This window comes from Oncorhynchus mykiss, chromosome 31 (genome assembly GCF_013265735.2).
Source record: "Oncorhynchus mykiss isolate Arlee chromosome 31, USDA_OmykA_1.1, whole genome shotgun sequence".
Taxonomy (NCBI): Eukaryota; Metazoa; Chordata; class Actinopteri; order Salmoniformes; family Salmonidae; genus Oncorhynchus; species Oncorhynchus mykiss.
Window position 1 is genome coordinate 28,137,254 of NC_050571.1, and position 15,869 is coordinate 28,153,122.

Here is a 15,869-nt window from a genome sequence, read left to right on the forward strand (position 1 = left end):
TCTCGGCCCTATGATCCTGCTGTATAGATGCTAATAACTCCCCATTCTCATCATCTCTTATCGTTTCATCTGACTATTAAACATTTGTCAGCAATCCTTTATTTGTAGATGCTCTACAGACTATGAGTAACATTTCAACTATTCCCTTACTCTAGCTCTAATCTTAACCCTTATTCTAAACCTTACCCTAAGCTTAGCAAGCAGTTGCTTAACGACAGATAGTTTGTTATAGTTGGGTTTTTGACTTGACAATCCCCAACAGTTATACACACGTATTTACTATCTCGTAGGATTTGATTTTATGACTTAATGCTGCTTAGCACTAATTGAGTCATGCCAGGGTAAATCCAAAGAGGAATAGTGGAATTGTGATTCTAGCCAAGACAATCTCTTGCATTTATAAATTATGAACTTTATTAACTTTAAAATGTTCATACTGCAGAAACAAGTACTGTCAAATTATAATGAACCTAAGAGCCGATGTGGCTTCTCTGAAAGCAGAGCAAGATGGACTTTGTTTCATCATAACCTCTGCCCTTATAAAAAATAATGAGATGTTTTATGGTCACTGGATCTTAATACAAATTGTTATCAAAATAATATTTTTGCTGGGAGAAAGAATTAAAAATACACATGCATGATTTCCATGCAAGCAAATAAAAAATAAAAAAAATCCATTGAAGTCTTCAGAAGGTTTTCCTCCGGTACGTGTCTCAACAAAAACCCTCTGTTCAACTCTCCATACACTCCTGTACAATTACAGCCTGTACAATTATTTGATTTTAACAACCATCATTCCTAACACATTTCCCAGCGATCAGATCTTGTTCAGAGGTTGTCGTCCTGCTCCAGTCCATGCTTCTCGATGTAGCGTCTAGAGGAAAGGAAGGTGGGAACAACTAACAGAGTTGACAGGTGGACCACAACGATGAGTGTAAACCGTAGGGCCAAATGTGTCAATTCTATGGGTGGGTGAAATTAAAATCAATCCAAGACTGAATTGCAGCTTTGATCTCACCTTCTTGCAAACTTATACAAGGCCTCCTTCCTCTCTTGTAGGGACATGTGTCGGTCTACTGGCGATTTCCCAAAAGACTTGGCAGCAGGCTATGGGTCAAAATCAACAAAATCTGACTATACAGCAAACTCCTGATAAATAGAATAGTGTAGCAAGATGGTACCTCAATTACTTTGCTGGCAAGGTAATATACACTGAATGTACAAAAACATTAGGAACACCTTCCCAATATTGAGTTGCACCCCCTTCTGTCCTCAGAACAGCCTCAATTCATCAGGGCATGGACTCTACTTGGTGTTGAAAGTGTTCTACAGGGATGCTGGCCCATGTTGACTCCAATGCTTCCCACAGTTGTGTCAAGTTGGCTGGATGTCGTTTGGGTGGTGGACCATTCTTGATACACACAGGAAACTGTTGAGCGTGAAAAACCCAGGAGTTTTGCAGTTCTTGACACACTCAAACCGGTGCGCCTGGTACCTACAACCATACCCCATTTAAATGCACTTAAATATTTTGTCTTGCCCATTCACCCTCTAAATGGCACACACGCACAATCGACGTCTCAAGGCTAAAAACCCTTCTTTAACCTGTCTCCTTCCCTTCATCTACACTGATTGAAGTGGATTTAACAGGGGATATCAATAAGGGATCATAGCTTTCACCTGTTCAGTCTGTCATGGAAAGAGCAGGTGTTCCTAATGTTTTAAACACTCAGTGTAGACTACCAGTAGACTTAAGACATCATTTAGATGATTGGCAAACCTTAATGGTGGGAGCAGGTGCAGCTGAAAAGGAGAGGGACCTCCAGGATGGGCCTGGTGCAGATGTGGAGCCGCCTGTGGCCTCCAATGGAAACTCCTCAGTGCTCTCCAGCAGGTTAGTGATAGTCGTGTCCACGCAGTTGGTTTGCACTGTAAAAAGGGTAAGGGAAAAGGTTTGGGAAACGCTGCATGCTACTGTGCCTTTTTCTCCCATTGATCCTAATGCAAACTCCATTGGTAACACTTTACTTGAAACCCAGTGTCATAACACGTTACGACAGTAATAACTGTCATAACAGCTGACAACCTGTCAATATGGTCATAACACTGTCATAACCCATATATTTACACCCTTTGTGACATATATTGCACTATTTTATCTGGTTATGACACCTACATAAGAATGTTACATTTGAATAAAGCTTTCGGTTGAAAGTTTGTTTCTTAAATCCTTTGATGTAATGAACTATTTACAGTCATGTTTTTTCATTTGATTTTAAATAACTTGTAGGAAACACACTTTGACACTGTCAAGAAGCATTATGACCATCATAACTGGTGATAATAAGCCAGATAGGCCTATCACATACATGCCCTTATATCAGTCATCAGTCAAAAAGAGGATGTCTTGTCCTGCTCCTGAAATATGCTCCTGTATTCGTCCCAGGCATCAGCAACAGAGCATTGGGGTAGGCGCATGTCTGACATCAACGTGTGCACAGTTACAATGATAATTTAATATGGTAATTTTTTTTAAGCATATAACATAAACATAATGTTGAAAGGAGGCTATAGTGTAATGGAATGTTTTGCCTTCTGTAGGTTTTTACACACACTTATGTACTGACTTGCCAAGTTAAAGGTTAAATAAAAAATCATAAAATGTAGGCGTCATAACCAGCCATAAAATAACTAGTGGTAGGTTTTGTGGGTATTTACACTCTGATTTAGGTGTTATAACCAGCCATAAAATAATACAATATATGTCACAACAGGTCTAAATATGCATCCTGATAGTGTTATGATCATATTTAAAACAGGTTGACCTTGTCATAATGTGTTATGGCACTGGTTTCATGTCAAGTATTACCACCATTTCAATGAAATGCACAAGCGACTTGAATTGGCGCACTGCTCATCACCGTTTCAAATTCAGTGTCACTGCACTGGAAATGCAAAGCGGAAATGAAGGATTGGCGTACCCAGGTCTCTGGTGATGATGCCGAGGGGGATGTCAGGCAGAACCTCCTTCACCTGCTGGGCCATCCTGCTGATCCTGAGCTCCTCCACCCCAGAGCTGCGAACCATGAAGCCCAGAGGACGTGGTCTGGCACCCAAATCTGGACACAGACAGCAGCAAATACACACCATCACTGACGGTCCCAACCACCACCAAGACCATGCTGTAAGAGAGGCTTTGTCAGGGAAGGTTTCTCCAGGGCTCTCTTACTTACTTGAGGTTGTGGTGTGCGGTGCAACGTGCAGTTTCCTTTTCACGTGCTCGGCTTTGTCTGCTTTGGTAATCTGTGTTGAGACCACGCCGAGCTCGGTGGCTAGGAGCTGAAAATGGACGGCACAAAGATCAATCAGAGGACAATTGAATAACCACTCGCTCAGGTGTTCCATATCATTAAGAATTTTGTAATATCACAAGCTCAGAGCCTGGAATTGGGTGCTTTACGGCAGTCAATGTGATAACTTGCAATATGCACCATTTTTCAATAAGATACATACGGGTTTTGTTTGAGACAATGTGGGCATTAGGGAACAGAAGGCGTTGCAGAACAAGTGTGTAAGGTTTAATACCCCTTGGATTTTGTTGGCAAACTCTTGAAGGGATTCTTCATCTTGCCTCGACACAGGGGGGAGCCATCTGTGAAAGTAAACGAAACAGGATCTCTACAAGCTTTGTGAGCAGTGATAGTAAACTTAAACTTGCCTCTTGATGTAAACTTGCTTCTAGCTCTAATCAAGCTGGTTGAAAAGTTATGACAACAGTCGCTAGTGAAAGTCTACATACCGCTTGCATATTCTTCACCTTTTGTTGACTTAAAATTAAATAAGAGTCAATTGGATTTCTTTCCTACGATCTACACAACCTACTCCACGTTTTTAAAGTGAAAGAAAAATTATAGAAAATGTTCCTAATTAATAATAAAAAATAAAAAAATGTATTGATTGCGTTCATCTTCACCCGCTCCAGAGTTAATACTTGGTGGAAGCACCTTCGGCAGCCATTACAGCTATGAATCATTTTGAAACAGGTTCTACCAACCTTGCACCACCTTTGGGCAACATAAAGCCATTGTTTTTGTCAAAATTGCTCAAGCTAAGTAAATAAGGTTGGGAATCATTGATGGACAGTAATATTCTAACCTTGTCTCTGACTTTCAAGCAGATTTAAGTCAGGACTGAGAATGGACCATTCAGGAACACTGAACACATATTGGTTTATACCAGGGTTATGTTTTCAGAAGACTAAGAAAGGGTTTCCTTTAACTTTTTATTTGGCCTTTGTTCATTTCATATTTATTTTGATCCTGACAAACTCCACAGTTCCCTGCCGGTGACAAGCATACCCATAACATGATGCTGCCAATACGTTAAAATACAGAAGATTGCATTCACCCCACATTAGTGGCCTTTAAAAAAAATCCACTCCAAATCATCCATTCTGTTTGCAACACGGCCATTAAGTAATACTGCAAGACAACACGGCAAAGAAATTGGCCATTTAGGGACTGGGGAGTTTGTCAGGATCTAAATAAATATGAAAGAGCATACCCAGGAGCAAAGCAGTTTTATTTTTCAGTGGGACAATTACATATTAATGCCAAAGACGCACCAGAATGGCTTCAAGAGATGTTGAGTGTTCCTGAGTGGTCAAATCTCAGTCCTGTCTTAAATGTGCATGCAAATCAGAGACAAGGTTTGAAAATTGCTTTCTATCAAAGACTCCCAACCAAACTGAGCTCGAGACATTTTGACCAAAGTTTTCATACCCCTTGACTTATTCCACATTTTGTTGTGTTACAGCCTGAATTCAAAATGGATACATTTATTTTTTTCTCTCAACCATCTACACACAATACCCCATGACAGTGAAAGCATGTTTTCAGAAATGTTAGTGAATTTATTGAAAATTAAATACAGGAATTCACACCTCTGAGTCAATACATGTTAGAATCACCTTTGGCAGCGATTCCAGCTGCGAGTCTTTCTGGGTAAGTCTCTAAGAGCTTTGCACACCTGGATTGTATAATATTGGCACATTATTAATATTTCTGTCAAATTGGTTATTGATCATTGCTGGACAACCATATTCAGGTCTTGCCATAGCTTTTCAAGGTGATTTAAGTCAAAACTATCACTGTCTTCTTGGTAAGCAACTCCAGTGTAGATTTGGAGTTGTGTTTTAGGTTATTGTCCTGCGGAAAGGTAAATTAAATATCCCAGTGTCTGGTGGAAAGCAGACTGAAGTAGGTTTTCATCTAGGATTTTGCCTGTGCTTAGCTCCATTCCATTTCTTTTTTTAACCAGAAAAACTACCTAGTCCATTACGATTACAAGCATACCCATAACATACCATTATGCTTAAATATGGAGAGTGGTACTTTTTTTTATTGGATTTTTCCCAAACATAACACTTTGAATTCCAGACAGAAAGTTACTTGCTTTGCCACATTTTAAGGCAAAATTAGTTTAGTGCCTTGTTGCAAACAGGATGCATGTTTTGGAATATTTGTATTCTGCACAGGCTTCCTTCTTTTCACTCTGTCAATTAGGCAAGTATTGTAGAGTAACTACAATGTTGTTGATCCATCCTCAGTTCTCCTATCAAAGCTTAAAGTGTGTAACCGTTTAGTTACCATCGGCCTCCCTGAGGGATTTCCTTCGTCTCTGGAAACTGAGTTAGGAAGGACGCCTGTATCTTTGTAGTGACTGGGTGTACAGATCAATAATAATTTGTTCTTTATTTAACTAGGCAAGTCAGTTAAGGTTAAAAAATATTTTTTATTTTGTTAAATACACCATCTAAAGTGTAATTAATAACTTCACAATGGTCAAAGGGATATTCAATGTGTGCTTTTTTAAATTGTACCCCATCTACCAATACATGCTCTTCTTAGCGAGGCCTCCCTGATCTTTGTGGTCGAATCTGTGTTTGAAATTCACTTCTTAACTGAGGGACCTTACAGATAATTGTATGTGTAGGGTACAGAGATGAGGTACTCATTCAAAAATGAAGTTAAAATACATTTATTGCACACAGAATGAGTCCATGCAACTTATGTGACTTGTTATTCACAGTTTTACTCCTGAACTTATGTAGGCTTACTATAACAAAGGGGTTGAATTCTTATTGACGTAAGCTAATTTCTTTTATACCCATCTACCAATAGGTGCCCTTCTTTGCGAGGCACACCTTGGTGTTTGTGGTTGAATCCGTGTTTGAAATTCACCGTTTGTCTGAGAGACCTTACAGATAATTGTATGTGTGTGGGTACAGAGATGAGATAGTCATTCAAAAACTGTACTGTATGTTGACCTAAGGGTTGGGCAAAGTTGGTAGAATCTGATTGAATATGATTCACAGCTATAATGAATGTCCAAGGTGTTTCCACCAAGTATTAACTCTGGGGGGTAAAGACATATCCAATTGTTTTTTTATTATTCATTTGGGAAATGTTCTATTATTCCATTTGGGAAATGTTCTATTATTCCATTTGGGAAATGTTCTATTATTCCATTTGGGAAATGTTCTATTATTCCATTTGGGAAATGTTCTATTATTCCATTTGGGAAATGTTCTATTATTCCATTTGGGAAATGTTCTATTATTCCATTTGGGAAATGTGGTGTAGGATGTTTAGATCTGTAGGAAAAAACACAATGTAATCCCTTAAAACCTTTTGTGACTAGGGGGCAGTATTTTCATTTATGGAAAAATAACGTTCCTGTAGTAAACGGGATATTTTGTCAGGACAAGATGCTAGAATATGCATATAATTGACAGCTTAGGATAGAAAACTCAAAAGTTTCCAAAACTGTAAAAATATTGTCTGTGAGTATAACAGAACTGATATTGCAGGCGAAAGCCTGAGAAAAATCCAATCTGGAAGTGACTCATCTTTTGAAAGCTCTGCGTTCCAATGCGTCCCTATTGAGCAGTGAATGGGCTATCAACCAGATTACTTTTTCTCCGTATTCCCCAAGGTGTCTACAGCATTGTGACGTAGTTTTACGCATTTATTGAAGAATAACCGTAAGAGGCTACATTGCGCAAGTGGTCACCTGATGGCTCTCAGAGTGATTCTCACGTAAAATACAGAGGTAGCCATTATTCCAATCGGTCCTACTGAAAAACCAATTGTCCCGGTGGATATATTATCGAATAGATATTTGAAAAACACCTTGAGGATTGATTATAAACAATGTTTGCCATGTTTCTGTCGATATTATGGAGCTATTTTGGAATATTTTTCGGCATTTTCGTGACTGCAATTTCCGGTCAATTTCTCAGCCAAATGTGAAGAACAAACGGAGCTATTTCGCCTACAAAAATAATATTTTTGGAAAAAAGATACATTGGCTATCTAACTGGGAGTCTCGTGAGTGAAAACATCCGAAGCTCATCAAAAGTAAACGATTTAATTTGATTGCTTTTCTGATTTCCGTGACCAAGTTACCTGCTGCTAGCTGGACAAAATGCTATGCTAGGCTATCGATAAACTTACACAAATGCTTATCTAGCTTTGGCTGTAAAGCATATTTTGAAAATCTGAGACGACAGGGTGATTAACAAAAGGCTAAGCTGTGTCTCAATATATTTCACTTGTGATTTTCATGAATAGGATTATTTTCTAGGAATATTTATGTCCGTTGCGTTATGCTAATTAGTGTCAGTCGATGATTACGCTCCCGGACGGGGAGTCACTAGTTAAGATTGAATTTTAAGGCAGCAAAATGTGAAGTGTGTAGACTTTCACTAGGAACTGTACTGCTGACGCTGACGCTGACTAAACATTAACTCTGAAATGGCAAGAGCGTCACATATCTAGGACAAACCACTGCTAATTCTAAGGGAATTTTCCAATGAGTAATGGAGTGGACTTCAAGGACAAACAAAAGTTGTCAAATATCAATTCTATTACAAGGTCCAACCAGAACCCGGACAATGACAAATAGTAAGAGACAGTAATTATTTAGTACCTTACATGGTACACTGTACACGGGACGAAAAAGGTCCACAACAGTTCTGTCAGCCAGAAGGAGTCTGGCGTGCTCTGGAGAAAGAGGAACAAACTACATTAGCGCTTTCATTACAGGAAATCCTCTGCATGTGTCTGACAAAAATATGTTAAGACTAACAGTGACAAATCAAGTGCACAAAAACATATTTAGTCTACCAGCGGTGTGTAAAACAATTTTACAGGTCTTCCTATGGACTGTTGGACGAAATGATGGCTTGATCAACTAATATACGAGTGGTGTCTCAAAACAAACAAGGGAAATAATGTCACACTTTCTTAGAATTTCTATAAAAATGTCATGTTTAGTGTGGAACTTGCTCCTCCCATTTAAATGCACACCCACTCATCTACCATATATTACGAGTCTACTCAACGAGACTGAAGAAACAACAGTTGCTGTCCCTTGAAAGCCCAACTCTTTCAACAAAAACTTTCACCAAATGTATATTGCTAAATATACCACATTGCTTTTAAAATATGAGAAAGAGGCAGTTTAGTTTTGATCGTATTACCAGAGCTAGAAATGGTCTCTTCACTTGCAAGGCCACAGGCTGAATGGAATCAGTCAAGGAGAAAGGCCAGGAGCTGAGGGAGAGAAAACAGGTTGAACACCAGCTCTTAGCACCAGTAATACATGGGCAGTACAGGGGCAGCCTATAGCAGTGTTGGCATTCTGCTCAGGACAGATTCTCCTCTAATCACCTGCTAATAAATCACTAACCATGTAAGTTGCTAATAGCAATAGTTCTCTGTCCTACTGGTGAAAACTAGAAAATGTATTTGTGAAGGCGAGAGTGGGGTAAGTAATATATATATATATATATATTACATTCATCATCACTATGTCAAGGGAAATGTAGTATTCTTTGTAACAAAGATATCTACAAATATTTCAGGATGTGGTATCCCTGGAAATAATCAGAATTAATGTAAACATAAGTTTAAAAAAAAAGTTCTCTTGGCACAACTTAGGGTAAGCTGAGCATATGGACAGGGTATGTTGAGCCGCCTTGGGGTAAGTGGGTGATTGTGTCCAGTGACAATGGGTGATGGTGCTGGTTGGTCAAAGTTGAATTCATGGAATGGGGGTGTGGTATATTGTATATCTTAAATGTATGCCTACATTCAGATATAGAGCTCTCTGTTCAATATCACTTACCCTTAAATTTCTTGGCCAGTTGCCTGGGACAGGTATGTTGTTTCGATGTGCCAATTTATAGGCTAGTTCTTTGCATTTGAAGCTACCAAGACCATGAAACTGATCTGCAAGATTCTTGATATGTTTATCAAGCTGACTCCATGTCATCAGATAAGACCTTGTGTTCCTCTGCTACTCTGTCATAGCCTCTCTTTCACACAGGTACATGTTTGTTTTCTTTTTTGTCAATGCATCCCTTTACTGTCAATTCAGTCTATTTGTTCATCCTTTGCTGCTGCTTGAATGGACTTCTTCCCTTCCTTGGCTGCTCTCTCAAGAACCTCAAGAGGGGCTAGACTCCTGCTTGTTTTACATTTGTATACACGGGGCATGATGATGTCTGCTCTGTAACAATAAAAATACAATATCTTGAGTTCATATGCATGACACATTGCAAAAATATTATGCATATACAGTGCCTTGCGAAAGTATTCGGCCCCCTTGAACTTTGCGACCTTTTGCCACATTTCAGGCTTCAAACATAAAGATATAAAACTGTATTTTTTTGTAAAGAATCAACAACAAGTGGGACACCATCATGAAGTGGAACGACATTTATTGGATATTTCAAACTTTTTTAACAAATCAAAAACTGAAAAATTGGGCGTGCAAAATTATTCAGCCCCTTTACTTTCAGTGCAGCAAACTCTCTCCAGAAGTTCAGTGAGGATCTCTGAATGATCCAATGTTGACCTAAATGACTAATGATGATAAATACAATCCACCTGTGTGTAATCAAGTCTCCGTATAAATGCACCTGCACTGTGATAGTCTCAGAGGTCCGTTAAAAGCTCAGAGAGCATCATGAAGAACAAGGAACACACCAGGCAGGTCCGAGATACTGTTGTGAAGAAGTTTAAAGCAGGATTTGGATACAAAAAGATTTCCCAAGCTTTTAACATCCCAAGGAGCACTGTGCAAGCGATAATATTGAAATGGAAGGAGTATCAGACCACTGCAAATCTACCAAGACCTGGCCGTCCCTCTAAACTTTCAGCTCATACAAGGAGAAGACTGATCAGAGATGCAGCCAAGAGGCCCATGATCATTCTGGATGAACTGCAGAGATCTACAGCTGAGGTGGGAGACTCTGTCCATAGGACAACAATCAGTCGTATATTGCACAAATCTGGCCTTTATGGAAGAGTGGCAAGAAGAAAGCCATTTCTTAAAGATATCCATAAAAAGTGTTGTTTAAAGTTTGCCACAAGCCACCTGGGAGACACACCAAACATGTGGAAGAAGGTGCTCTGGTCAGATGAAACCAAAATTGAACGTTTTGGCAACAATGCAAAACGTTATGTTTGGCGTAAAAGCAACACAGCTCATCACCCTGAACACACCATGCCCACTGTCAAACATGGTGGTGGCAGCATCATGGTTTGGGCCTGCTTTTCTTCAGCAGGGACAGGGAAGATGGTTAAAATTGATGGGAAGATGGATGGAGCCAAATACAGGACCATTCTGGAAGAAAACCTGATGGAGTCTGCAAAAGACCTGAGACTGGGACGGAGATTTGTCTTCCAACAAGACAATGATCCAAAACATAAAGCAAAATCTACAATGGAATGGTTCAAAAATAAACATATCCAGGTGTTAGAATGGCCAAGTCAAAGTCCAGACCTGAATCCAATCGAGAATCTGTGGAAAGAACTGAAAACTGCTGTTCACAAATGCTCTCCATCCAACCTCACTGAGCTCGAGCTGTTTTGCAAGGAGGAATGGGAAAAAATTTCAGTCTCTCGATGTGCAAAACTGATAGAGACATACCCCAAGCGACTTACAGCTGTAATCGCAGCAAAAGGTGGCGCTACAAAGTATTAACTTAAGGGGGCTGAATAATTTTGCACGCCCAATTTTTCAGTTTTTGATTTGTTAAAAAAGTTTGAAATATCCAATAAATGTCGTTCCACTTCATGATTGTGTCCCACTTGTTGTTGATTCCTCACAAAAAAATACAGTTTTATATCTTTATGTTTGAAGCCTGAAATGTGGCAAAAGGTCGCAAAGTTCAAGGGGGCCGAATACTTTCGCAAGGCACTGTAACTGACAAAACGTAATCATAATTTTTATGGGGTATAGTAGCCATTGGCAAAAATGTTGACTATATTTTAGCCCACAAAAAGGTACAAGGATGTATTTTCATGCTAGGTTTAAGACCTCATATTGTAGCTAGGCCTTGATGATGACTCTCAGTTCCATTACATAACACACATAAGAAATTGGACGAAGGCGTCTTCTGCACGGGGATTTTTGTTAAGAGCCCCGGCGCTCGGTCTGAACACGCATTGCTTGTGGTACGGTTTAAAAAGCATAAGGACCATATCTTTCATATAAGCGAGAACTCGTTTTCTAAAAACAAAAAGGTTAAAATTGATACACACCTTTTTGGGTTAGTGTTTCCGCAAGGCCATATCTCCATGCTACAGTGCTTGTTTACGGAAAACAGAGGAGACCACCTGTGTTAATTAGCTATCTAGCGTTCTCCAAATGCCTGTGTAAGCATAACTCTGGAAGTGTAGTGGAAGTGTAGTTGTCTGATGGAGGAACCCATAGCTGTATGGATCAGTGCAAAACTTCTACAGTAAGTGTATATTTCTTATTTGAAGGATCCTTCCTCACTGATGAAAGATAAGGGTCATATGTTAAGTAAGCCGTTTAGCAAGCGATGATTATTGACATTTCTAAAAGTTAAAACACAGCGTGGGGATTGTAGTTTACATGAGTCAGTCGTGGGCGAAGCTAACCGCTGAGAACTGAAGGGAGAAGGCAGAATGCAGAAGGACACCTAGAGTTTGAATGCTAGTAGAGACCCCAACTGATGTATAAATCAATCTTAAAACGATCTACTTTGGTTTAGATTAGGGGTGCATATCTGTCAATTTTGCTGCTGACTATCCGACCCTCATTAACCGGCCAAATAACAGTAAATAAAAATTCTTAAACAGTAAAATTGCGTGACCAACAGAAATGATTATGTATGCATACAAGGAATTAACATGTTTCATTAAGAGCACACCTAATGCGAGTGGTTCCATGTGACAGGGATTAAAATCTTGGCTACAAATTTAGAAAGAAGGGGAATCTAATAGCAACAACAAGGATGAGTTGCTAATATGACTAGGACTGTTCCTTTGGTTCCGGAGAATGAAGGAAAGTTGATAAGAAAACCAACAGTAGAGAAATGCTGGTTAATGGCATATAGGAATTCTATTAAATAATTGCCTCCACGTTTCTATGGTTGGAGTTTCACTAGGCTAAGCAAGGTAAGACATACCTCATTTACAGTAAAGTAAAACGTTCAGTAAAACGTTTTAAACAATTGTACTGCCTCAAGCTCACAATACACTGTACTGCCTCAAGCTCACAATACACTGTACTGCCTCAAGCTCACAATACACTGTACTGCCTCAAGCTCACAATACACTGTACTGCCTCAAGCTCACAATACACTGTACTGCCTCAAGCTCACAATACACTGTACTGCCTCAAGCTCACAATACACTGTACTGCCTCAAGCTCACAATACACTGTACTGCCTCAAGCTCACAATACAAAGTGGTGGCTGACGCGCTGATAGCCTGCCTACTGTTGACTACAGCCTTTGCACTCGAATGGCAATGGGAGACACGCTTTTAATTACGAGTTGAGATTGAGAAATGAAAAAATCTCTTTAAAATCGTGACCATCAAAACAGTTAACATGCGATTGTGTTTAGAATAGTTATTTGTTGCACAATGACTGGGCTTCTAAAAGCACGTCTCACTCGAGTAGTTTACAGGCTTTATGAGGAGCTACTCTCGTGCTGTCTGACGGATGGTAGGCTATTCCGCTCTTCAAACTAGGCTCTGTACGCGTGATAAATAATATACATGACGACTAACGAAAACACACACGTCAATTTAATTCCACCAATGAAAATACACACCCCCATTTAATTCCACTAAATAATGCAAATGAACCTATAGACCGATAAGCATGACCGGTCAAATGTATTTTCGGCGGCTAACCAATTAACACAGCGTTTCCCAAACTTGATCTTTGGGACCCCATGGGGTTCATGTTTAGTTGTTTGTGCTAACACTACACAGCTGATTCACATCATCAAAGCTTGATGATTAGTTGATTATTTGAATCAGCTGTGTAGTGGTAGGGCAAAAAACAAAATGTGCACCCCTTGGGGTCCAGAGGACCGAGTTTGGGAAACCCTGAATTAACAGTTAACATCAATCACAAACACAAGCATCATGAAACGTATAACTTAAATTAATTGGACTTTATGAAAATCTGTTTTTTTAGACCAAACTTGCTTACCACTTGTCCCATGTGGCTTCATCCTTCACAGACTCAATGAAATGATGACCTCTTCCTAAATATTTTGGTAACATTATTCATTTTGTGTATGGTTTCCTAGAAACAAAGGGTGGCTCAACTAACCCTTAGGCTCAACTTACCCCACTCTCCCCTATACAAAGAGGGCAGATATAATCAAATACAAAACATCTTTGTCTTTATGCATAGGATAAACCCCATAGAAAGCACTGATATGCACATGATGCTTTAAGCAGTGTGTGGGGCAGTGATACTCTTGGTTTGAAGAAACCAACTTCGAAAACAAATAGAGTGACAGACAGAACTCAATACTCTTGAGGACAGGAAAAATGCAGTGTATTGTGGCTCACCTGAACTTAAGCAGGCCAGCGCGCCCATTGGTTGTGTCCTCCTCAGGGAAGAGGAGAAGGGGCAGAGTTCCTGGAGAGGAGCAGTATCTCCTGAGGGACTCCATCTCATCCTGGCCCGATATGGCACCCAGCTCCATGAAGCCTCTGGCCCAACACACGAAGCCCGCAGAGTCCTCCAGCATGGGCTGAGCAGAGGAGCAGACAGGTCACATGACATGGTCAAAATAAATAAACACTGGTTGATGGCCAACGGTTGAGTCAATGCGGCTGTATCTCTAAACAAAGAGATCTTTGTTCAGTTGGGCAAGCACAACTCCAGGAGCTCAAAATGCAACACTATAAAGAGCTTCACTTAATCAACCAAAATACTCACTGTATTGCACGAGGTCAGAAGATTGACAATGTTGTGGTCAAACTGGGTCACGTGATTGCAAATGTACAGTTTTGTGCTTTTGTCTCTTAAACGTGGGCTGTTCTGTCTCACGTGCATACCAAGGACTGAGGACATTACTCTCACAATGAATCTGGAACAGGAAGAAAGCTTTGAGTTAGATTCTGTAAGCACAAAACAGGAGAATATGTTTTGAAACTGAGAAATACTACATGAACTCTAGCGCGGCAGATAGCCTAGTGGTTAGAGTGTTGGACCAGCAACTAAAGGCTGCTGGATCGAATCCCCGAGCTGACATCTGTTGTTCTGCCCCTGAACAAGGCAGTTAACCCACTGTTTCCCGGTAGGCCCGTCATTGTAAATAAGATTTTTTCTTAACTGACTTGCCTAGCTAAATAAAGGTTACATTTAAAAAACTATTCCAAATCTGCCAAGACTTCCCACAATTGGCTCTTCCAAATTTTCACTCTTCTTCCCATATTGGGAGAAGCCAATTGTTGCAGTCTAGTCAGATGTTGGTTTTATTATAAGGAGGAAGTCAGCCCAAGGTGTATGATGACGTTATATTGCTGAGTCAACCTTCAACTGCTAGTCAATAATGCAAAACTACCCTTACCTTCTAGCAAGACTGTCTGGGAGTGCACAGCTCACCAAAAACACATGTGCACCTACGAAGATTCGTAGTAACATCAAACACAGGCCAACTGGAGAGTAAAGCAATACCAGCAACAGGACCAGTCCATCGTTTGGCAACCTGTTTAAGACACAGATTTTCAGTGTGGTCATGGTCAAGCAGAATATTCCGAGTCCAATCGGACAGATTAAAAATTAGCAAGATTATAAAACTGCTAACGTTAGTTGGCTAAACGTGTTAAGAATAACAGCATCATGTTGCTTAGATGGCTACTAGTTAGTAAACAAATGTTACTTATTGATACTAATCAAGATAACAGCTAACTAGTTAGCTAACGTCGTTCATAAAAATACTGATATATATTTTGCTACCTAACAAGCTAAATAGAAGGCAAGAAGACTGTGACCTAGCTAGCTACTAGCCAGAGCCGATTATGATCAACCAAGACTATGGATAATGTTTGCTATGGGAGTGCTATGGGAGTACTGATGAGCTAATTTAGCAAGCTGCTAGTTAGCTAACGTTAGATACTTGTCTTGACAACAACACATCTTGTTCTTACCGCTGGAAGTCAAACATCTGTTCTATTCCTTGAGTTTCCATTATTTCACCTTATCTGTCGGTTGGGTAAGTTATTTACACGGGTTACATTCCTGCATAATAGCTTGCTAATCAAACGTAAACACTCATTTCAAACGATAAAAAGGTAAAACTGGCAACAGCTCGTTAGCTCATGTTGTAGCTGGCTAACGTGTCTAGTTAGTCTACCTTGAGCGCCATGTTGAACAGTAGAACGAGCAGAAGAGTGACGTTTTCCTACCACTTCCGGTTCCTTTTAAAACATTTTTTTTTATATATATATATATATATATATTTTTTATTAATTACAAATCAATACATAAAGCACATGAGGGAACACAAGCATACATAG

General features: G+C 39.7%; 1 protein-coding gene across 3 annotated transcripts; it reads right to left on the bottom strand.

Moving 5' to 3' along the window:
* Positions 1-391: 391 nt before the first annotated feature.
* Positions 392-15,771, bottom strand: LOC110504923 (ancient ubiquitous protein 1). 3 transcript variants are annotated; one of them, XM_021583797.2, is made up of 13 exons: positions 15,707-15,771; positions 15,501-15,554; positions 14,921-15,058; positions 14,287-14,437; positions 13,914-14,098; positions 8,546-8,618; positions 7,993-8,066; positions 3,586-3,652; positions 3,234-3,339; positions 2,982-3,119; positions 1,781-1,929; positions 1,019-1,107; positions 392-874 (listed from the first exon to the last, which is right to left on the bottom strand). In XM_021583797.2, exons 2-13 carry the CDS (start codon positions 15,539-15,541, stop codon positions 829-831), a joined length of 1,257 nt encoding a protein of 418 aa, XP_021439472.2. In that variant the 5' UTR covers positions 15,542-15,554; positions 15,707-15,771; the 3' UTR covers positions 392-828. The 3 variants fall into 3 exon arrangements, with proteins under 3 accessions (XP_021439472.2, XP_021439471.2, XP_036825866.1); XM_021583796.2 differs by having other exon boundaries at positions 15,501-15,748; XM_036969971.1 differs by lacking the exons at positions 7,993-8,066; positions 8,546-8,618 and having other exon boundaries at positions 15,501-15,749.
* Between the last annotated feature and the right edge of the window lie 98 nt (positions 15,772-15,869).

Excerpts from the sequence above, each read along its gene's own strand:
- LOC110504923 (XM_021583797.2), bottom strand. The coding sequence starts at position 15,541 with ATGGAAACTCAAGGAATAGAACAGATGTTTGACTTCCAGCG. Across the intron at positions 8,619-13,913 it reads GCTGGCCTGCTTAAGTTCAG|CTCCTGGCCTTTCTCCTTGA; the intron begins GTGAGCCACAAT and ends TCTCTCCCTCAG. Across the intron at positions 3,340-3,585 it reads TTGCCAACAAAATCCAAGGG|CTCCTAGCCACCGAGCTCGG; the intron begins GTATTAAACCTT and ends GTCCATTTTCAG.